This window comes from Numida meleagris, chromosome 6 (assembly GCF_002078875.1).
Source record: "Numida meleagris isolate 19003 breed g44 Domestic line chromosome 6, NumMel1.0, whole genome shotgun sequence".
In the NCBI taxonomy this organism is placed as follows: Eukaryota; Metazoa; Chordata; class Aves; order Galliformes; family Numididae; genus Numida; species Numida meleagris.
In genome coordinates this window covers 46,632,752-46,654,931 of record NC_034414.1, presented here as the reverse complement: position 1 = coordinate 46,654,931, position 22,180 = coordinate 46,632,752, and the positions used below count along the sequence as shown (strand labels likewise).

Genomic DNA, 22,180 nt, shown 5'->3' with positions numbered 1-22,180 from the left:
TTCATTCTCTGAAAGACAAGTATGTTTTGTGTTACACATTCACATTCATTAATATTGCATAGTCACAACAGACTTTTTGTTTCTTCCAAATAGACAGTCACTGAGAGGACTGCTTAGGGCAAGGTAATGGAAAAGTTTATTTCTGTCTTGGTATTGTCCCTTCTAGCAAAACCTAATTTTCAGTCATCATAGCAGTTAACTATCCAGCACAATTCCAGTGACAGCACGACAGCTTTGGACCTGTAGCTCCCTTGGCAGCATAGGCTGCTATATCCAAACTGAAAAATTAAGTCCTAATTTAAAAAGAATGTTCTTTGTCTTGCATTAGCTTTTATCTTTCCACATGTCAGGCACTTACAAATCAGTATGAAAATACACATTCGTTCAGGCTCTTCCTACTACAAAAGGAAAAGCTGAACGGTAATATGCATACACAATATATCAACCACTTAAAATGTTCCTTATTCTACCCAAGTGTAAGATCTTTTTTATAAAAACAAATGCCTCTTTGCATATTTCTCATCTTTGTTAATCACCTTTACATTCATCTATCCAAATGGCAAGAGGCTGCACCTTTCTGAGTGGCATTAGATCAACACAACTTCTGTCGCAGAATGTTAAAGATATTGTTCAAAAAAAATTGTGTATTTCATCTGCACAGCCTAGAGCTCTAAGTTTAATTTATATTTTGCTCTCCTTAGTGATTAGTCTGAATTTAGTGATTATAACTACATGAAGCAACATTTTCCAGCTTTTTCTATGTAAAGGGATTGTTGAGAATGACTGGAGAGGCCAGGGAAGTGGTGCTTTGCAGGACATGTGGGGCAAGTGTCACCATTATGTCCAGTCTGCGAAACAGTCTGTGGAAAATGTTTGCTGAAGAATTTTTTTTACTCATGTAGTTGTGTTAGTGTATGAATTGATGCCAAGAAAATTAACTGCGCCTACATATTTAACTAATTAGTATGCCAAGCTGTAGTATGCTCTGGACTTGGGATGGTACTGTAGTCTCTGCCACTGAATTGCTCTATGTGCAAACCATTTTACTTTTTATTTTGTGTGTAAACAAAAAAGCTGTCATTTGCCTCCTCTTAAAGTGGGGTATAAAAGTGGTACATAAAGCTTTGCTGCTATTTGCTTTAGAACACATTTCAATCAAAGGATCACAATGAGAGTACAAGTATTGTATGACATCAGTCTGATACCAAGGTGAACATGTACTTACATAACTGACATATTTCATGTATATATGTAGGTTCCTCTGAAAGTAATGTCTCCTACTTATTATGGGAACTACAATAGATCCAAAAAGCACAACAGCCCTCTTTGATGGAGCAAATTCTCAGCTATAAAACACTATTTTTCAACAGTCACTGCCAGAAACTGTGTATTTTCACTGGTGATGAACCATGACCTGCATGCTACACTTGTAAAAATCTGCATCAGCAGAGATGACTCACTGTTGCTGTCCCCAGCACCGAAACATATCACCCACCACCTCACTGTGCTCACATCCACTATTTGGTCTCTATTAACATTCAGCAAGCACAGATGAATGTCAATGGATGCAATTTTTTCTGCATGGAGGAATTCAATTCCACATCTTTGCTTCATAAGCACTTCTGTGTCAGATGCCATTTTGTCAGACTGCCTCTCTTCTGCCATCTGTCACACAGCAATGACGTGTAATGGACTGTTGTTGGGAAGGTTCAGCCTCTACTGCCATACCACCAACATCTACCTCTGGTGTCATGAACCAACATAATAAAACAGGAGGCATTACTTTCAGGGCAACCCTCATAATTAGATTTGCACATATATTTATACAAACACACATGTTTAGAAAAATATGTATAAGCCAGCTTAGAGTTCTATACAGTGCTTTGTAACCTTTCTCATATTTATTGTTAAGACTTGACTCACAGCTATTGGAGGAAATACTCCATCTTGCTTTAGGCATTCAAAGAAAACATTCACAAAGCTCTGACTCCTTTAGTCTTGAAAGGTTTTTCTATTCTCTTAGCTATCCAGCTACCCTTAGTCACCTAAACATCACTAGGCTCTACAGCTGGGGCAAAGTGCAACCCTCCCCCATCTCCAGATAGTCAGGTTTGACCTCTGACAAAACAGCAGTACCTTCACAGCTGGTTTGTTAATTGCATTATGGCATTCAATATGCTGGCAATGAATAGGATTCCAGGCTGCAAAACCAAAGCACAGGAGATTAATAAACAGACAGAAATTATTTACATTTTTTGTGTCTAGTGGTATCAGTAAGGAACAAGATCCTCTTGTATAAGTACTATGTAAATAAGAAAGAAGTAATCCCTCAGGAAGACTAATGACTACAATAAACAACCTAAGAAGGAAAGGAAAAAGTAAGACACAGACATTCCCTTTGTATATCCTTCCCATTCTCACTAGGTTTTGAATTAATTAATAATTCTTCCCCTCCCTGAGCAGGACAGTAGGAGTAGCTCAGTACATTCAAAAACATTCATAGGCTAAATGAAAACACTGCGGTAATATTCGAGAAACACTCTAGCCACAGAAGGAGCCTTAGTTTTGTAATGACAAGAAGTAAACAAAAGGTGGGTTCAAGCGATATCAGCTGGGTGCATTATGGAATGCCCTCAAGTCAAAGTGCCATTCAATTGAAGAAAACACACAGCTCATTGTGGGATATGTTAATAGAAAAGTTACATAGAGAAAAACTGCTCTGGTCTGCCCAGCGTTAGTAAGAATTCACATGGAATATCATGCTTAGTTTATAAATCTGGCTGCATAAAAGAAGTGATGTAGAGGAGTACAATAAGAATGATTTAAAAAAAAAAAAGTCAAGACAAATGTTTAGAAGAGATCATACAAATAGCTATCAGGAACTTTCAAGTTGATCTAGAGGGTCTTCTATACTTCATTTTTATTATTTAAATTGTTGCATTCTGGTACAGAAATATTAAAAATGAACACATTCTATATGACAAGAATTATTTGGAACAGACAGGTTGAGACAGGCAAGCAAGTTGTGAATTGCTGCTTGACGGTCCCAATCATTAAAGCAGAATCCCCCCATTATGTAGTTCGGTGGACAGAGGACTTTGCACCATTCACTTTCTCAACTCTATCTGCATGGCTGACATTTTCACTCTACAGTAAACCTCGAGTACTTATCCATTATACTGACCACAGCTGACATCACCTGTCTTCTTTGACAATAACAGCCAGATAAAGAGCCTTAGCAAAAGCAGTAGTGATAGCAGCTGGCACAACAAAGCAACCAAAGCAGTAATTGAAAGAAACATAAGCCAGAATCACTGTGAGGCCAAGAAAGCTGTTTCACAGATCGTTTGGAATTTATTTCTCGTATTTATTTCTCCTCCTGTTCCCTTTAGTTAGTATTTGGAATAACACAATATATTCCCTAGCCATGATCTTTTTTATTTTTATTTTTCATAATGTCTTTTGCAAACACGGACAAAATGATATTGTATATACTTATGAAAGCACCAACTCACAGAACAAAAGGATTTCAAAATGCATCTTAGAACTGCAAGCATGCAACTAACACACTGCTGGCCATTTACTTTATTTTTATTTTGGCTTGCACAAAAATAGCTGCACTGACCTGTGTACTGCAGTCCTCTGTACTCACTGATTGCCCCAGGGGGTTTTAAATTGGGCCAATAGTGAAATAACATTTGTACTGCTGGAGGTTTAACTTGAGATGGTCCATAGGCTATGACATATAGCAAATCCTAAGGAAATAAATATATAAGATGTTTATTTTGCAAGATAAAAGATACAATTCAACACTTATTATTTGTTTTCACAAATACACTTGAACACATAAAATATATACATTTAATGCCCTACCAATTATCTTTTATAATCTCTTACAAGTAGATTAGAAGTAAAACTTAAAAAACATGTCTACGACTGTCTTCTGAGTTTGGTCAGAACATCTAATAGCTATGATCCATCCCACATGGTATACTAACACACAACAAATGAAGCCTTTGTGTATTCTTGGAGCAAAGAGGTGTCATATAGCTAAATAGCTGGATCCAGATCAGATTTAGGCTAAGATCGTATTTACACAGAGTCCTTGGAAGAGTTAAATGCCACATGAACTGAGAAGATTGGTAGTTTTCAAAATTTCTGCCACTTGGAGCCACAGCTACCTAGTATTTAGGAAAGAGGTCTGTTCTACAAAAAGTAAAATTGCTTCTGTAATGTAAAAATTAGGACCTTCCTCTTCATAATTCAGAGGATGGGATATGTAGATTTTTTATCAGTTCTTGGCTTGTGATGAGCTCTATTTTCAAGTGCTCTGGTCTTCATTACCAGCAAGTCATTTACACATAGTATGTATGATCACAAACTTACTTTCCATACTTCTTGTTTATATTTCATGAGGCATTCCAGTAACTGGCAGTGATACACTGAGAGAGAAAAGACAATATAAACTTAATACTAAAATGGAAACTCATGTTACAGAAGTGATATCAATTAACCAGTTGGATTTGCTTTGTCTACATTTAATTTAATTACATTTTATTTCAAAAGGTTTGCTGAAGGATCATTGCCCTGAAAGTTATCATAAAATAACAGACATTAAATATTACTAGCTTTTTTTCTGTCAAGTGATGCAGTAAGATAATGAGCCTTATGAGGGTACTCACGGAGATAATTTTTTAAGACATGTTGCTTAGGAATACCTGCTAATTCATCTAAAGTTTGTCTCTCTGCCACTATATAAAGCTGTAAATGGATGTTTTGTCATTTACTGTGGGACAGACAGAAACAACACATGACAGCACATCATTCCTTTGTATACCAAAGAGTATAGAAGCCATACTATATTAAACAAGAGAGCCAAAGGAACCCTTTAACATCTGTCTGACTTCCCCAAAATCACAGAGGCAGAGGAAACATGAACTCACATGAAAAACGCAGCACTTTTTGAAAAAAAAGTTGCACAAGTAGCTTTTAAAAATAGTGTACAGTTTTTATTTACCACTGAAATGCACTAGCTTGATGCAACTCTTCTCATGCACATAGTGTGAGGTTCCTCCTCACACACACCACCTAGCCAGTTAGCTATATATATAAAATAGGAGATAGCTTATTAGCATGAAATACAACAGCTCTCTCAGGTAAAATTTTGCTTCATTTTGGTTGTGTCACTGCACTGATTTAACTAGGGCTGCACCACAGTGAGAGAGAATGGTTTTTACACTTAGGTACTCTCAATTACAATTAAATAACAGCTCTGTTTTGAGCCTGTAGCCAGAATTATTTGTCTTCTTTAAAAAAAAAAAATAGCATCAGTTGTGATCTTGGTGGGATACAAATCATAACATAAACCAAACTTTCACTACTAAATCCAATTTTGTAAATTAACACTGTTTCCTCAAGTCAAGCAAAAGTCGAACAGAATCTCATCCTGGGCCCAATCCTATTTCTTCATCACAATGAGATCTCACATCTGCATAATGACAACTTCAAGCATGATGCTCAGAAATGCCAGTTTTGACTAAAATTGATAATTTTTTATCCTGTGTTGGATACTAAGATAGATTTTTCCATCATCTGAACTTCTTTGATCACATTTGACAGAATCTCATGACACGGAGCTTCATAGAGAATTATACCAAGTTGCACATACCTGGGTTTGACGTATATTGCATTGCAATCATTAGCATTGATGACGCAGATAGATTGACATGAGCTGGAACACCTTCCCTCTTTGAGGAGCCCACTTAAAAGAAAGGATAAAAAAAATCAGTATGTTACAAGGAAAGTAGCATGTAACTCTGATTTCAGCAGATACAAATAATACAAATTTAAAAAAAAAAAATGTACCATGTCATTAAAGAAAAAAAAAAAAGAACCATTTTGTATTGGTGGGGGTGAATCCCCTGGAAGAAAGAGATGACTAAGAATATGGTATCATTTCACAGAGCACATATCTGTTCTCCTAGATCAGTAAGATTTCTTTCTCAGAGCTGCATTAACCAAAGACAGTGATCTCTTCAGGCACTCTCCTTCAGAATCCACAGACTGGTCAGAACAGCATCACTCATATAGTCACACACACCTAGAACTTGGGTTGTAGGTAAGGCAAGAATGAAGTAGAAAGTAAGGAAACAAGGAGAATGGAAAGCTTACTTTCAATGTGTACTGGCAAATCCATGAGGCTGGTGTCAGCTGGCTTTTGGTATATGACACAGACTACTTCTCAGGGACTACACGGTATGAATTGAAGCTATGACTATACACCACAGTGTGATCTACAATAAGGATAAACAGTAGCAATGCAGTATAGCCAAGGTGGTGTAAATTTGACCTCAGACATGAAGAAGCTAGAGTTCCTTCTAATCTCCTACTGTAAAGCTACTATCAGATTGTATACTTTGAATAACTGCAGAGTGTAGGTGCTTATTTGTAGAACTGTATCATGGCAATGTATCTTTGAAGGCAAACACCTCCATAAGAGGAGATGTGCATCTTCTCTGTTCCCATTCTACAGCTCTTTCCCAAGTCTGTCTGCCAGGATCAAGACACTAAGTATTTGGGATAGAACATAATCATAGCTACCAGTTCAGTGAGATGCTTTCATCCCTCCCATCTGGCTCTCCAGCTGCTTATGCCATTTCTTGTACACTCCCTTTCAGTTTGATTCAGAGCTGAACACCAGGAAAAAGAAAGGTTCTATGCTTGCCTTGCAAAGGAACAGATCACTCCCAGTGGAGAAAGCCTAGGACGCTATTTTAAAGAGCACACAACCAGTAAAGGACAAGGGAAGGGAAAACAGAAATTCATCTGGTATCTCCCCATACGCCCCAATGCTAAAATGCAACAGAGAGCCAAAGCATTCTTTTTTGAATGTCATCCACACAGAGTATGGAATTGCGTATATATATGAGAGCCAAGGACTTGGCTCGATCAGTTCTTTTGGAGAACAGTTTTAGAGATCTGAAGACATGGTGGGATAGGTTACCTAAGTACATCAGCTGTTCTTTGATAGATAACATCAGTAGAAGAAATAAAAGTTTAATACAACATTCTGCTCTTAATCCAAAGAGTACATTTTTCCAAGATCACTGACTAAAAATATTTAGGTGTAAATTTCCACAAAATCTTAATCTTGGAACACTGGACCATAATTCTTCCCTTATCCTAAGAGGAATTTCCGCACTCTTTACTAACATCAGTGGAGATCTTTAAACAAAAGCATTCATGTCTCATTCATTCTGTGACATTCTCAGAATTACAGAATGGTTGATGTCGGAAAGAACCTCTATGGATCATCTTGTCCAACTCCTGCTCAAATAAAGGTCAGCTAGAGCAGGTACTCAGGATATTGTCCAGCTGTGTTTTGAGAATCTGTAAACTTTCTGGCAGACTATCCAAGTGATCAACTTCACAGGGAAAAGACTGTTGGTTAAAACTGTTTTATATTAAACCTAATATTTTTGTCTGCAGAAAATGGCTAAAATTCTCTCTACTATTGAAAGCCTATTAAGCTTTTTGTCAGGTACAAAGACAAGTACTCAGAACACACTTCAGAATTCAAGGACTCACAATCCACAAGAATTCTGGAATTTGGTAATCACATCATACCTTCATGTGAGAAAATGAAACTCCACACTCCCCTTCCCATCCCCCTCCAAAAAAGGCAGTCACTGTCAGATTCTATCTTAACATTTACAGATAGAAGGCATTATGTGTGCAGATACTTAGTACAGAAATTTAAATGACAGGAAGAAATGGAGGGACAAAATTGGAAATTCATCACAGTATCATTACATTGAAAAGATTCATTATTGTACATCCATGTTCAGTACAGATGCAAAAATTATACATCATATGCATACTGATATTGCATGCATTCTGCACATTAACTCTGTAATCAAGAAAAAATTCACTCTAATGTATAAAAATTATAGAATTATTTTCACTTTAAAATAGTCTTTTTATATACATAGAGTACAATATTGCATAACAGTTCTATGACATAACTTTGGCTCTTACAGACTGATGCTGTAACAGTGTATTATTTTCTGAGCCATAACAATACCAGAATGAATTCTACTTACAGATAGCCATAGGCAGAAAAGATGTGCTGAGATATTCTATAATATCCTTGTGCAGAAATGGTGGAAAGGTAGCTAATGTTGAAATCATTGTATAAGGTAAAGTACTCAAAATATCATCATTGAGAAAAGGAAGCAAGCATGTAGTAGTGTAAAAAATTGATTGCCCAAGATCTGTTGAATAAAATGAAATAAATACAGAATCATTACATTGGAAAATAATTACAACTATGTATTTTTTGATTTATGAATCCATCAAAAGTTTGCATTTAAATTCAAGTATTCCCTCCAAAGTATCTCAGAATTAATTACTTAATTACCATAGTCACAAATAAGTGACATCACTCATCATTGAAGCCCCTCCTAAAATAGAGGGAAACAGCTGTTCAGCAGTATCCAGAATAATTTGGAGGGAATATGAACACTCCAGCCAGTGAAATCAACACACCTAAATAAAGTGGCCTGCATTTAAGCAGAGGTGTTATTAAATTCAGAATCTGATTGGTATTTAGGTTTGAAAAAGCTCCCTTTTGCAAAAAGCATCTCAGACTATCTGCCAACAAAAATCAGATTTTGATCTTAATTACCCTTACGACAACTGCAAATTGCTTCCCACACAGAAGCTAGGGGGAGCATCACTGCATTTTGCAAACAATACGTGATTAAACAGAGGATCTTGTTTTCATTAGAAGCCATTGAGACCAAGAACGCCCAAGGCTTAAAAAGAATAAAGTAATTATAAATTTATCAGTTTCCAGACTAATTCTATTTAATTACAATACAACGTTTTGGAAGGGATACTTAAGAAACGTTCAACATTTCAAGATCTAAACAGCAGAGATATGTTATTGTGTATGTGGGAACTGTGACATCTTCCAAATGAGGAATTGAGCCGGGGCCAGTAACCCTCCAAGAACCCAAAGAACTCTGGGTTTGAACCTGTGTGGTGACTACAATATATTATAGGGCATTATCTCTGCAAGAGAGGATTTCTTTTGTTACTGACTCTGTAACCTTACTTGTATTACACAGGTCTCCAGCCTCGTCTGTATACCCAGGGTGATTTGAGTGCTCAGAGAAGTCTGCATTTCATTTTTGTGTATGTAGTAAGCCTTCTGTGCAACAACTAGACTTTTAATGCTAGAGCATGTTTTGCTCTTGCAATACATATTTGCCATCTAAGCATTGACAATTTGGTATAGTCTGACAGGATGCAACCTGAAGACCATCTAGTGTACCCGTTGTACTTACCCAAACAGTATGGATTGTTCAGATTAAAAAAAAAATATGTTTCTTTTTGCCAAATGCTATGTTGAGGGAAAAAAATAAGTTCTATCGCAAAACTTAATTCTCAATATACAGAAGCACAGGAAATAATAGGTGAAGTCCCCTTGCCTCAAGCATGAGTCAACCATATTATTTCTGGCAGATGTTTATCTAACTTCGCTTTAGAAATCTGCAAGGCAAAGTTTCACTCCCATATCTGCTAATTCTTCTTAGTGTTTAACCATCCATATAATAAAAAGGTGTTGGATTTTTTTGTTTTGTTGTTTGTTTTTGTTTTGCTTTTGCTTTTGAAATTTCTTCTGCTGCAATGTAAGCCAGCTACTTCTAATCCTGCTCCTAGGTAACTGTAAATGCAAACAGTTTGTTTCTCCTTGCAGCAATCTTTAAACAATCTTTACATGTTTGTAATCATAATTCCTTTCAGTTTTCGTTAAGCCAAAGTTAATTCAGTTTTTCCTTTCTGTCCACATTTTCTAGACTTCAGATCATCCTTGTTTCTTTTTCCTGGAGACTCATCCCAAATAGCCTGTGCGTTTCTTAAGCCCAGATGAACAAATCTCAAAATTTTACTCCAGCTGATACCTTCATAAGGCTATTAGAATGAAAAATAAAATAAAATGCTTTGGGTGTCTAATAAAACAGATATTTGAGTTAAGATTAACAGATAATCTTGCTAGTATTAGTATATTAGTGAGTTATAGTCAGCTTCTGATCTGCCGTAACACACAGATCTTTGTGCAATACGACTTTCAAGCAAATATTTCTGCCTTTGATTTCCCTTGTTCAAATATTTTACATATCTCCTTTGATCACTTTTCAAAACAGACTGCAATTTACCAAGATTATTTTGAATTAGAAATCTTTCACATAAGGGATGTTACTTTCACTAACTTGATATCCCGTGTAAATCAAAGTGTTTTCTCATTGTTATCAGCCAAGTAAATATTAAAATATTTAATAACACTAGATGCAGCACAGACTCCTGTAAGGTTCACACTTGGTATATCCTTCCAATTGACACGGGCTCCTGGAGTGTTTTTCCTCAATTCAATTGACAACTCTATGTCCCAGATTGCCCATGAGGATGTCAAATAACACAGCAATGACACTGGCTAAGGACAGAAAAACTCCACCAGAAGAACCATTGTGCCACCATAAAACAAAATAATGTTTGTTCAGTGTTATTTGTTCTTTGGAAGTCTCCACTGGTTTTTAATTATCACCATGTTATCTACTTAGAAAAATATTGTTTTGATAATTAACTTCAAATTCTGGAAAAATGGTAAAGTCATCAAGTCTATAATTTGCTAATAGTCCCCCTTTTCCAAGATCCCAGTGCAGTAACCGTTGAATCAAAACATGCTGCTGCCAACTCAGAAGTAATTTAGCATTTAACAGAAGCAGCTTTCCTGCTAAAGAGTTTAGCAGTGAATCAGACTGATGACAGCACTCTCTGTACTGAACTACATAAGTTCATCATGATATAATGCACCCTGGTTCCATGGTGAAAATTAATATCTGGCTTATGCAACATAAGGAAAATGCTAGGTTTCAAAACCCCATTATAGGAAGCCACAGATTAACAAACCAGATATATGCAGTACTTGAAGTAATAAATAAACAAATAAATAAAAATACACCACAATCACTAAAACCTTGTGATGAACTAGTTCAAAACCTAAGAAAACTCTTCTTTTCAGCAAGCCAGACAGCGATATTGGCAACTTTTTAATCTGGAATATTTTAAAGCCATCTCTACTGTAATTGCTTTTCTTCAAACAAATGTATACTGTGTTCTATGCAGATATGGACCTTCACCAAAACACTAAATCTGCATATTCCTCACAAGATAGGAATACTTATCCAAGTAATTCCTCTTTAAGAGAGCCTCTTCAAAAAGACAAGCCTGTAGATATGCCAACAGATTCATATTCAAGTTCCAGATGTATTTTAGGCACATTTGTATTATTTTAGTTACATATTGCCAACATTTCATGGAAAATCAGACAACTTCAGAATTCAAACCCAAATCCATGGTTCACAAAACGAAATATATTTTATTTCATAAAATAAGCCAAACACTTTGATATAAGTACATCCCAGTAGATATGACATCCAGATCCAGATCAGTTTAGGCCCATCTCTTCTACTGCATTTATGCATCATTCATGGATTCTCAGCACTGAAGTTAAGCGTACTGGAAGGGTTCAAGGGCCTGCTTACCATGTTGACCATGTTGTAGCAAAGGAACTAGATCCAGCAGTGTCACCAGTGTCACGTAAAGTCCTTGATAGTCCAAAGATGGGTAGTCTGATAACTGAGCATCACGACTTTGCTGGCCACGTTCTGATGGAGCATCTCGCAGGACGCTGTAAAGGAGGGAGCGAGTAACAGTAGGGTTGATGGAACTGACCTGTGGTCTTAGAGATGGGGTGAGTGGGAATGGCACAGGAAAAAGACACATGGTCATGGGCACTGTCAAATTGGAGGCATCTTGATTCTCCTTCTTCCCTGTGCGGGACAAAATGCTGTTGGGGGGACAAAGAAAAAAAAGAGACAACAAAGACACAAAGAACAGCACATTACATTGAAATGACACTATAAAACAAATAATAAAACTCCAGATATATCCCACATAAGATGCAATTGCTCCCAAAACCAGTGTATCTACAAATCTAGTAACCATTCTTTTTCACGCTTCAAGGTACAAGAATTAAAATTGACATCTATGAATATTTACATTGCATCTCATGTGTTATCTGGTTCATAAGGAGCAAAAATATAAAAATGCATGTTTCAGTGCCCTACCCATGTTTCACAGTTAAGAAAAATTCTAAGTATTAAAAATGTTTGCTATGGAAAAATACCTGCATCAAAACAGATTGGTATTTTGCTCTGAGATTTTGAGAGGTTGTTGGATTTTTTTCCCTTCTATGAAATCTTTTGAACCAGCTGACTGAAAACATGTAAAATATAGGTGTGGCACTTGCAGAAACATGTTTTAGCAAAGAATAAACATGTGTGTTTGTTAAGATAGTCTTAAAAATCACATGTTTATTGCATTAAAATAATGTCTATGTATTTTATGATACTGTTTCATGACCACTCAGTCAGTATCATTTGAGATAATGAAGTTTAAACAGGCACATGGATTTAGAAATAATATAATATTTCTCAAATGTCAACTAAACTACATTTGGAAAAGTTATAAAATAATATATAGTAGATGGTCTTTAGCATATGTTTGTGAGCTAATGATAATGGTTGTTTATGTGTTTTTAACTTTGCTCATGTTTAAGGAGGAAACATTTTACTTTACGAATACAAATGTTCCTTGGGTAAGTAGTTACCTTCAAAATCTAAGTACTAAGCAAGCAAGACCAATAATGTAACTGCAGATCAGACAGTATGTTACCAAACATTCCTGCTGCTACTTACGTTATTTATTCAACAAAACTCACTATAAACTAAAGGAGAGATAATTTCAAAAAAATGAAAAGGATTTAGTGGGAATCAAAATAGAAGCTATATGTCAACCACTTTGCTATGTAGTTTTAAGAATGTTGTAAACATGTTAATCTTATTTTCTAAGAAGAAAAATAAAAAGCTACTTTAGATATAAATTGTCACTTAAGCAGTGCTACATTTTAGTTATCAGGCAATGATGGGGTTATCTCAGTCTTTGTATGTGCCTAGAAAATATAATACACCTTTTAAATAAATTAAACCACACACAGTTTTAGATGTTTTGCTCTTTTTCTTTAAGCATATTTTGCACCTCTCAGCAATCAGGACTCCCAAAAGCAATACCTGTTGGTTTAACTCCGCTCCCAAAGTCAGCATTAAAACTTATAAAAGACAAGAGAGTAGCACCAAAATTTCCACTGACTAATGAAGAGCAGAATTATGTCAAGAGGGAGACTTCCGGAAGTCTCGGTTCTCTTTAACAGAACAGACATCCCTACCATATAACCACCTTAGCACAGATGCATCTGTGTCAATGCAACAACTCACACAAGTAAGCTGAACTCATGCAAAGGTGCTTATAAGAAGAGATGCCATTCATTTGCTATATATGTAAAACACTTCCACAGTTACAGGTGCATGCCAAGTGGCTACTACCAGGCAGGTCTCACATCACACTTGCAATCAGAGATTGAGAGCATACTGTCTATTTTAAGAAACTACTTTTTTTATTATGATGCCCTACATATTTGGTAGATTAATTTGATTTCTGTTACCCAATGTCCAGTACAAGAAAACTAATGACTGCCATGACAATATTTATGAAATCATACCAGAAAAATCACTAGGATCTAGTATGACTTGAAAAACAAATGATCAGAGTGCTGATTCCTTTTTTCCTATTAACTTTTAATTTGCTTGATGTTTATTTGCTGTACTCTACAGCTCTTGTTTATAGACATGAAGGTACTAAATTATATTCCACCTCTGTCTACTAATAGATGATACTAATTATTCATCCCTGAATTTGCCAGCATATCATTTCAATCACTTACTTCTAGAAAGAATATTACTGTATTACTTAATCCTTGCTTTGGAAGGTGTAAGGCAGTGATGGAGAGTTTGCACTACAGACTTCCCTTTTTTAACATGGAACTATGGCTATCTGATTAGAAACCAAGGCACATAGTCTTATAAGTTGACTGGGTCATCCTTCTGTTCACTCCAGGAACAGAAATGAGATCATATCTGACAACCAGATCCAATCATGTCAAATTTAGGTGGGGAAAAAAAAAATTCAGACCCAGGTTTGTGCCTGACCAATATGTTACAATGGCAATAAATTAAAGAGTCAAAAAATAAAAATCTAGGAAGTCCCCTAAGACATACAGTGGTTGCAGTTTGTTCCTGTTTCTGCTCAAAGCACATACTGAGAACAGGGACTGCCTGCAGATCATAACTCCATACTGAACTTGCTCCATGACATGCAAGAAATCTGTCAGGGCTTGCTTCAAGATTTGTATGCCTCTGCTGCAAACCCATCTCAAAATTACTGTCTCTGAGGAAACATTGCCTAGAATGTCTACAAGAGATTTGCATCTCACCAAAGCAGCAAAACAAGCTTGATCATTAATTAGCCAGTAGGCATTTGCAGCTACTCCTTATGCAATTCGTTTTACTTAGAAATATGCATGGAGACATTTCTCCAAGAAAATGTGAAAGAATAAGTTGTTCTGTGAGACGTTTAAGCCTTAAGATCATTCCTCAAATGAGAGATAAAATACTGAAAATGAGCAGGGCATGAAACAAATTCATGCGGTAATGTAAGGAAATGTTTTTGTCCAAAGAGAAAATTAAGGAAGACTAAATGAATCAATATGCTATGCATTGTATGTGGTGACTTTATGTGATGTTTGTTCATAGAAATAAGGAATTGAATTTTTTTTAGCCATTCCACATCTGTTCCCCCCTCCCCTGAGCTTGTGCTATATTGAAGCTATGTACAGCGCAAAGGAGCCAACTAATCCCCTGTGCAGTAACTAGCAGAATGACACCAGATATGAATGTGATCCAAAACAGTAGGCATACCCCACTGAAAGCACATTCAATGTGCCATAATATGGAAAGGTAAAAAGTAAAGGTAATAAAAGCTACACTTGTAAAACACAATCAATAATATGGAATTTCTGTGACTATGCACTATTCCTTCTTGATTCCTTTGACTACAAGAGTTCATCAAGAAACATTTGTCCTAAAAATCAGCTGCAAAAAGAATACACATCAAAGTAGAAAATATTTTTTGAAGTTATTTTAAAATAGGTGATCTCAAGCGTCTTGTTCTGCAGACAAGACAAATCTCCAGAAATCAATGGGCATTTCTGCTGTTTGATCAGTATTCTTTCTGCAGCTTGAATTCATTACATATGCTCTCTCTCAAGTTAGAAAGGTTATTCTCCATCACATATTTCTAACACTGATATTAAACCCTACACAACGGAGTATCAGTGTAGGAGGCAGAAAGGAGACTCAGCATGCAGAATATTCAAAGAAATTTTTGATCAGACTGTTCAGAAAGACAAGTTCTTAACCAGTCTGTTTCATTCCAGGGTAAATCTTAGAGATCTGCATACAGTGGGTGGGAGTTTCCTCCTTTCCATCTGCCACACTAAATACAGGGAATGTTTTGTTTTGCTTCTTTAACTAGCTTCTGTCTTAGTATCAGCAAGCATATAAACTTATACTGGTTCAACCATAGCACTCAGGCTCTAAACCACAGTTCAAATGCCCCAGTAACAAGGATTTGACCTGGCTGAGTATCAGAATGCAGGCCACTTAATAAATTTAGATCCAAGTCCTGGCTGAAGTTTCTGGTATCCCTCTACCCCTGAGGTTGATCAGATACAAGATCATTACAGACAAAGCCATTTGTGTACCATGTAGATCTATGTGTTTCATATCAATATCACTTCTGCCTCATGAGGTGAGCATCATCAACAAAAGGATTTTGGTTCAGTCCCATTCCAAGCACAAAATAAAGAAACGGAGTTGCTCAACTGTGCAGCTGCTACTCTGATTCTGAACTGCTCTCATAGCTGGCAATTATAAAGTCTCTTCAGTAAGCCCAGAAACACCATTGCCCATGGAGTATGAAGAATTTGTCACTCAGGACATGCAGTTGTACTGCTCAGGAAGATTAAGGCAGTGGAGTGGTATTAAGAAATTTTCTTTAAGAAGCAGTTTGTAAATTCATCCTGTTCCACTGGACTTTTGCCAAAAAAGGAATGGATCTCATTGTAGTACTTGGTAGTTATAGCTGAGACACAAGATGTAAAATGTTCAGAATTAAGCTGTTAAAGCAAGAAAGTCAGACTTGAAGGGTCACAGCATTTAAGTAGAGGCTCTTTAGTTAACAGCCTTCTTCAAACATGATTTACATGTTTTTTTGTGTAAAACAGTCCATCAAAGCACACTGATGTGGGAACAAAGTCCTATTTCAGAGGTATTTTCAATGACTCTGAACATTTTTTTTTTACCATTGCTAGGATATAATGAGACAAAATTCCATTTTCTGATCTTCAAAAAAGCCCTGCTGGTTGTAACATTTTTATTCAACACTTTAAATGCTGAGGGAAACATATATCACAGAGGTTAAAGAATTCTAGTCTTTGAATTTTCAATGTTCACAAAAGGGCGGGGTTTCTTTGTTTCTGTTTGGTGGTTTTGTTGCTGGTTTTTTTGTTGCTGTTGTTTTCTTTTTTTGTTTGTTTTTAAACAGTGAAATAGGTGTTCCACTGATAATGAGTATTTCTGCCTATGCATCTTTCCTTCTCATAGGTTTATAAACAGGGTCATGAATCTTGTTACATTCCACGGGCTTTAACGGAGAGTTAGAATGAATTTATGTCATTCTTTCAAGTTAAATTCTTGCTTCTCCACTTATTTGTTCCATAGAGATAAGTGTACAAACATGTAGTTAATTGTATTTGATTACTGTTTCCTCAGGATGTAAGACAAATGGCTGTATTTCCAAACCAGCCTGTGACAGAAAGGAGAACCATCCCAGGTTGGGATGGTATAATGGGATATGGGATAACTCAGGAGACTATGTGCAGAAATGCAGCATTAACGGTATTTTTTTGCATATGAAAACTAATGCCAACCAAAACCTGGGCAGATAAAAATCAAATCTTCACTGTCAAAAGCCATTTTAAACTGATTTGGAAATATGAAACCACTAGGTAGCACTGTGGAGTAAAGCAGAATATGCATGTCATTCCTAATAAAGCCTCACAATTTTTCTCATCTTTTTAGACAGACAAGAGGTAGTATTTCCTATTCAAAATGTATTCTGTATTCATACGGTATTTAGCATCACATATTGTCACTAAATGCTGGATCAAACTAGATCAAACTCCTGAGTTGGAGCAATCCTGATCTGTTGCTGCTGCCATCCAAATCCAGACCTGTATACCAACTTTACAACTATTCATATTGTTATAAGGGACTGAACCAGAACCCAGTCTGAACTAGGACACAGAGTCTAGTCCTGCTTGTCTGGCTCATTGCTCTACCATCCCAAAGCACCAGGATTGTCAAGTAGTTCATGAGTTCATTAACTTCTAAAGCTCGCAGGTCACTAGCTCCTTTCTTCATGGGTTCAGTATGTTTGCACATTCATCTAAGACTTAGAAGGGCCAAGAAAATGTGTAAACAACCAAGTTTATTTTAGAATCAGCCACTCAATAAGCAGCTCAACTGGGCAAATTGGGCAACAGCCACTGAAGAGATTAATTTAAACCATTCTTTTCTTAAATTATGCTCTGACTCTTTCTGGTAGAGCATTGACCCATTAAATCCTGCAAACAATTCAAAGTCAGTGAATCCCCCCTACTGTACTTTAGCAAAGTTTTTTCTTCAAGAACATTAGTTAAAACTTACCTCAGTAACGTCTGAGAAAAGTATTTCAGAGTATTTGCAATGTCAGTTCCAGAGGGCACAGGGTAAATGTTGTGGAGAACCCGGTTGTGGTATTCTTGAAGGTAGCGGATTTTGGAAGCAACTACATAAATGACAAAAAACAAACACAGAAACTTTCATTCAACTTTTTGAAAATGTTGAGGGAATCACATCTGTTCCAACCACAACTGATTCTTTTTTTTTTTTAATTTAAGAATTAAAACATAAAAAAGGTATCTTCACTCTTTTTAACTGAATAAATTGAACATTACCATGCATGAGTGCTCAGGGAAGACAAGAAAGGCAGTGAATGTCTGCTTCTGCTTTAGATTGCCTTTGTGCTAGCAAATGGGTAAGAAAAAGGAAATTGAAAAAAAAGCGCTTATCTGTGCCTCCAAAAATCTCAGGATTCATTTATAATAAACGAGTCACTGGATAACAGGAGGTTCATATGAGGTGGCAATTCTATAGCCAAAAAGGAGAAATACAAGCTAATACTTGTTAATATTAATAGAGTTAATATTATTTACTTACTGCTGGAAGTGTACACTATGCAATGAACTACAGATACGAAAAGAGCTGTGCTGTTTCTTTAAGTGTCTTAGGAAATTTGATCAAGAAGGTGAGAGCATTTCAAAGAGCAGCAGAAGCTCTACACCTTCTTTGAGACTGGTTGTTTTAGAAATAGTGCTCTTAATTTCTATCAAAGCTCCATGTTCAGTATTGGAAGAAAAATGACCCACCACAGCTACAAGCCTTGCACTGCCTATATGACACAGTCCAGTCTCATGCAGAAATAAAGCACCGTCTGGACACTTTTTGCTCTATTCAAACTGACCAATTCCACTGAGAAACCCAGTCTGCCAGCCCTCAGTTGCCCAAATCACAGAATCCTCAGAGCTGGAAAGGACCTTTAAAGGCCATCTAGTCCAACTCCCCTGCAATGAACAGGGACATCCACAGCCAGATCAAGTTGCTCAGAGCCCGGTCCAGCCTGACCTTAAATGTGGCTGCTATGGCTTGCTACCAGATATCTGTAAATGAAATAAATTAATAAAATGCCAAAAAATATGGCATATCTTTCTACAACTACTTCCTTTCAATAAAGTGTACATATTTTTTTTCTATTAATCAGCACACATATAAGCTGAAATAACAAAACACTTTATTTAGACATTCTAAATACTTATATTAGCTTTAGGCTCAAGGTTTTGGCCTCACCTCTCAAAGCTGCCCAGAAGACTGACCATTTCAGTACAGCATCCCAGAACACTAATAACTATCTTAAAGAAGGCTCCGGAGCAAAAGTTTACAAGCTCTGAAGATACTGAAGTGTATGAATGACCTGACCTTCTGAGCACACAGAGACACTCTTCAAAATGTGCTGACACTCTGTGGAAATAATTCCTTTGCCACTCTTATAGGGTTATCATATAAAACAAATTCAAAAATAAAAATAGAAATAAATAAATAAATAAAGGAGGCTATTCCATGGTATTTTGCTGGGTCTCTCTTTATTATCTACACAGAGCCATTAAACTTCCTACCCTCCCCATAAGCATTTACTGAATTAAGTGAAACCATTAAGAGCTTTTAAAGATGGTTTTGGTTGTTCCACCATCCTGGAGAAGAACACTGTGGGCATCAGGCTTTCCCAGGACATTACTTACCGCAACTACATGCCAATTAATGTTACTCAAGGTGAAAAAGAACTAATTCTCTTTTGATACAAAGGCACAGCTTGGGTATGCTGTGGTGGTGGGTCAAATGATGAAACCCACTGTCAGTAGCTCTTCATATGAGATATGAAATGTGAGCGGTCACAAAAAAAAAGAGAAGCCTCTCAAGATGATTTCTCAGATTGCCACCATTTTACCTGCTTTCCATACAACCTGCCAAAGTGCTGAGGGGTGGCCACGGATTCACGTTTAGACCAGTGCCTTCTTGCTCTTCCCAACTGGTCAGTCCATTTCCACATTTGTTGTGTTTTTTTCTCTGTTTCTTGGTAAATTCAGATTCAGTATGACTTGAGACTCCTCCTTGAGACATTCTGGTTCTCACTTGTCTGTCCATGAGGGCAGAAGCAACTGCAGCAACAGTTGGAGTCTGAAGGCTTGCCTGATAATGACGCATGTACATCAATATAATCCTTGTTGGAGACTATCACCATTGGTCAAAAATTGCAGGTGAGTGGATCTTAGATTTATGTAGAGAAAAAGACATTTGGTAATGCCATAATAACTAGACAGGGGAGCAGCCTTGGTAAACAAGATACATTCAGTAAGTTAGAACGCATAGAATACGTATGTTAACTGAACAGAGCGCATTGAAGTGCCATGAAAAAGCGTCAGGAAGAGGAAAGATCTGCAAACTGGATCTCAAGTAAATCTTTAAACAAAAAGCAACACAGACACAGTAGAGCCAAGATGCGGTCTCCAAAATAGTACAAAGGGACAAAAAGGAAAGACAGCCTAGGAAAAAATACGGAAGAGAAGCTCAAGCGGAGAAGACCAAAAGAATTAGGAATGGGGAAATAGAGGAGGCAAAACAGAAAAGAGGGAAAAAGCCAAAGACAGTGGCAGGACAAGGAGCAGCAGAAATTCTTCCATAGGCCAATATTAGAGACATATAATTAATGTATGAGAAAGGAAGAGGAAACACATTCAGAACTTGGGTGGAAGGAAGGCAGAAAGATCAGAGCAGCACAGATCTGAGCATTGCACACCCAAGGCCTGAGGTACAGTCAGAACATTGCCTTTCTATTCATGAGGCCAGAAATGCAGCCCCACAGTAATAAATTCGCATCCAAGTAATATTTTAACAGAAGCATCATCCGTTACTCTAAATAAGTGGCAAACCCTAAAGGAAAAGTTACAAGTAATCTCTTCCCTAGAGCAGTTCAGCACAGGCTTACAGGAACAAGGACACTTCCCAGTGACCTGAGAAGCCAGCAGGATGCAGAGGACAGCAATCACCCTCTGAGGCATTAGATCACATCACATAGTCATTGTAGACATCAATCCAGACCACTGTTCACAGGCTGCCTGGCTTACATCTAACACCGAGTATCGGCAGAGAAAGTAGCCTTGATGCGAGTGACCAGCCCGACAGCGCCGATGTTTTTCCTTCAGCCTCTCGCAGTGCTCTGGCAGAGCACCAGCCATCAGGAGCCACACACGCGCGGCCCAGCTGCGGCCGTCCCAGCCACCATGTCACCTGGCAGCTCCACGCACAGAGCCAACATGGTGGCTGGCACATCCCCCGCTGCCAGGAGACGCGGAGGGCTGCGGGCAGGGCTGGCGGCAGCCGAGGGTCCTGCAGGACGTGGAGAAACACGGCAAGGCAGCGATGCCGCCGCACCTTCAGCCTAAAGGTGCGTGCCATCAGCAAGAGCGGCACCGTGCCTCCATCACACAGCGACGGCACCTGCACGGCAGCAACGCCAGGAGCACCTTCCGGGCGGCACGCCACCGGGGCCGAGGCCAGAGAGGCCCGATCCCCGCTCCATCCCCTCCACCCCAGCGCCCAGCGAGGACGGACGTGTTGCATCCCCAGGAAGGCCGCCTCGCCATCAGCACCACCGCAGCGGCGGAGGCAGAAAGAGCCAGAAAGGAGGCGGCCCCCCACTCCACGAACTCCCCCTCCCGCTGCCCGCCGCCGGGATGCCCGACAGCGCAGGGTGAGCGCTGTCCCGCCGGGCCGCCCCGCAGAGGGGAGGCATCCCCGAGCCCCGCTCCCCTCGGACAGCACCCGGCCGCGCCGCGCCGCCCCGCCCCGCCACTCACACTGCTCCGCTTTGGTGGACATGCTGCCGGCGGGGCGGCCCGAGCGCCCGCCCCAGCAGCGGGGCCGGCACAACGCCCCGGCTCGGCACCGCGCTGGGGATGGAGCCGCTGCCGCAGGGATGCGGGCCGGGAGCGGCGGCAGCGGGCGGGGACGGGGCGGGAACGGAGGGGGAGCGGAGCGAGCTCTTAAAGGGATCCTGTCTGGAGCCGCCCCGCTGCCCGCCTCGTGGAGGCAGCACTGAGGTATCCGCCCCGCGTGGGAGCCTCGAAGGGGCTGTGCGCCGGGGGTCCTAATGAGCCCCCAGGAAAGTGGTGGTGCTCCCCCCGTGGGGCTCTGGGGGTGTCTGGGGGCTGCCACGGGGCCACGGGCAGCAGCTCCTCATCATCGTAGTACCATAGACTCATAGAACCATTAAGGTCAGAAAGACCACCAAGATCATCTAGCTCAACCACCACAGCAACCCTGCAATGCCTGTGACCACTCTAAACCATGTCCCTCAGTACCACATCTGTGCGTTTCTTGAACACCTCCAGGGATGGTGACTCTGCCACCTCCCTGGAGCAGCCTGCACCAATACTTCACCATTC

At 38.7% G+C, this 22,180-nt stretch overlaps 1 protein-coding gene across 17 annotated transcripts in view; it reads right to left on the bottom strand.

Moving 5' to 3' along the window:
• Nucleotides 1-21,746, bottom strand: part of UNC79 (unc-79 homolog, NALCN channel complex subunit) — a 94,977-nt gene extending 73,231 nt beyond the window's left edge. For 8 of the 17 annotated variants that reach the window (XM_021402239.1, XM_021402241.1, XM_021402242.1 and 5 more), the window contains exons 1-8: nucleotides 21,593-21,745; nucleotides 17,790-17,910; nucleotides 11,610-11,914; nucleotides 8,103-8,273; nucleotides 5,669-5,761; nucleotides 4,387-4,442; nucleotides 3,626-3,755; nucleotides 2,137-2,201 (exon numbers count right to left, since the gene is read on the bottom strand). In XM_021402239.1, the coding sequence (XP_021257914.1) occupies nucleotides 2,137-2,201; nucleotides 3,626-3,755; nucleotides 4,387-4,442; nucleotides 5,669-5,761; nucleotides 8,103-8,273; nucleotides 11,610-11,914; nucleotides 17,790-17,910; nucleotides 21,593-21,614 (963 nt within the window). In that variant the 5' untranslated portion in view covers nucleotides 21,615-21,745. Of the gene's footprint in view, nucleotides 1-2,136; nucleotides 2,202-3,625; nucleotides 3,756-4,386; nucleotides 4,443-5,668; nucleotides 5,762-8,102; nucleotides 8,274-11,609; nucleotides 11,915-17,789; nucleotides 21,543-21,592 lie in introns of those variants that run through there. The other 9 variants (XR_002440322.1, XR_002440323.1, XM_021402251.1 and 6 more) reach the window with 7 other exon arrangements.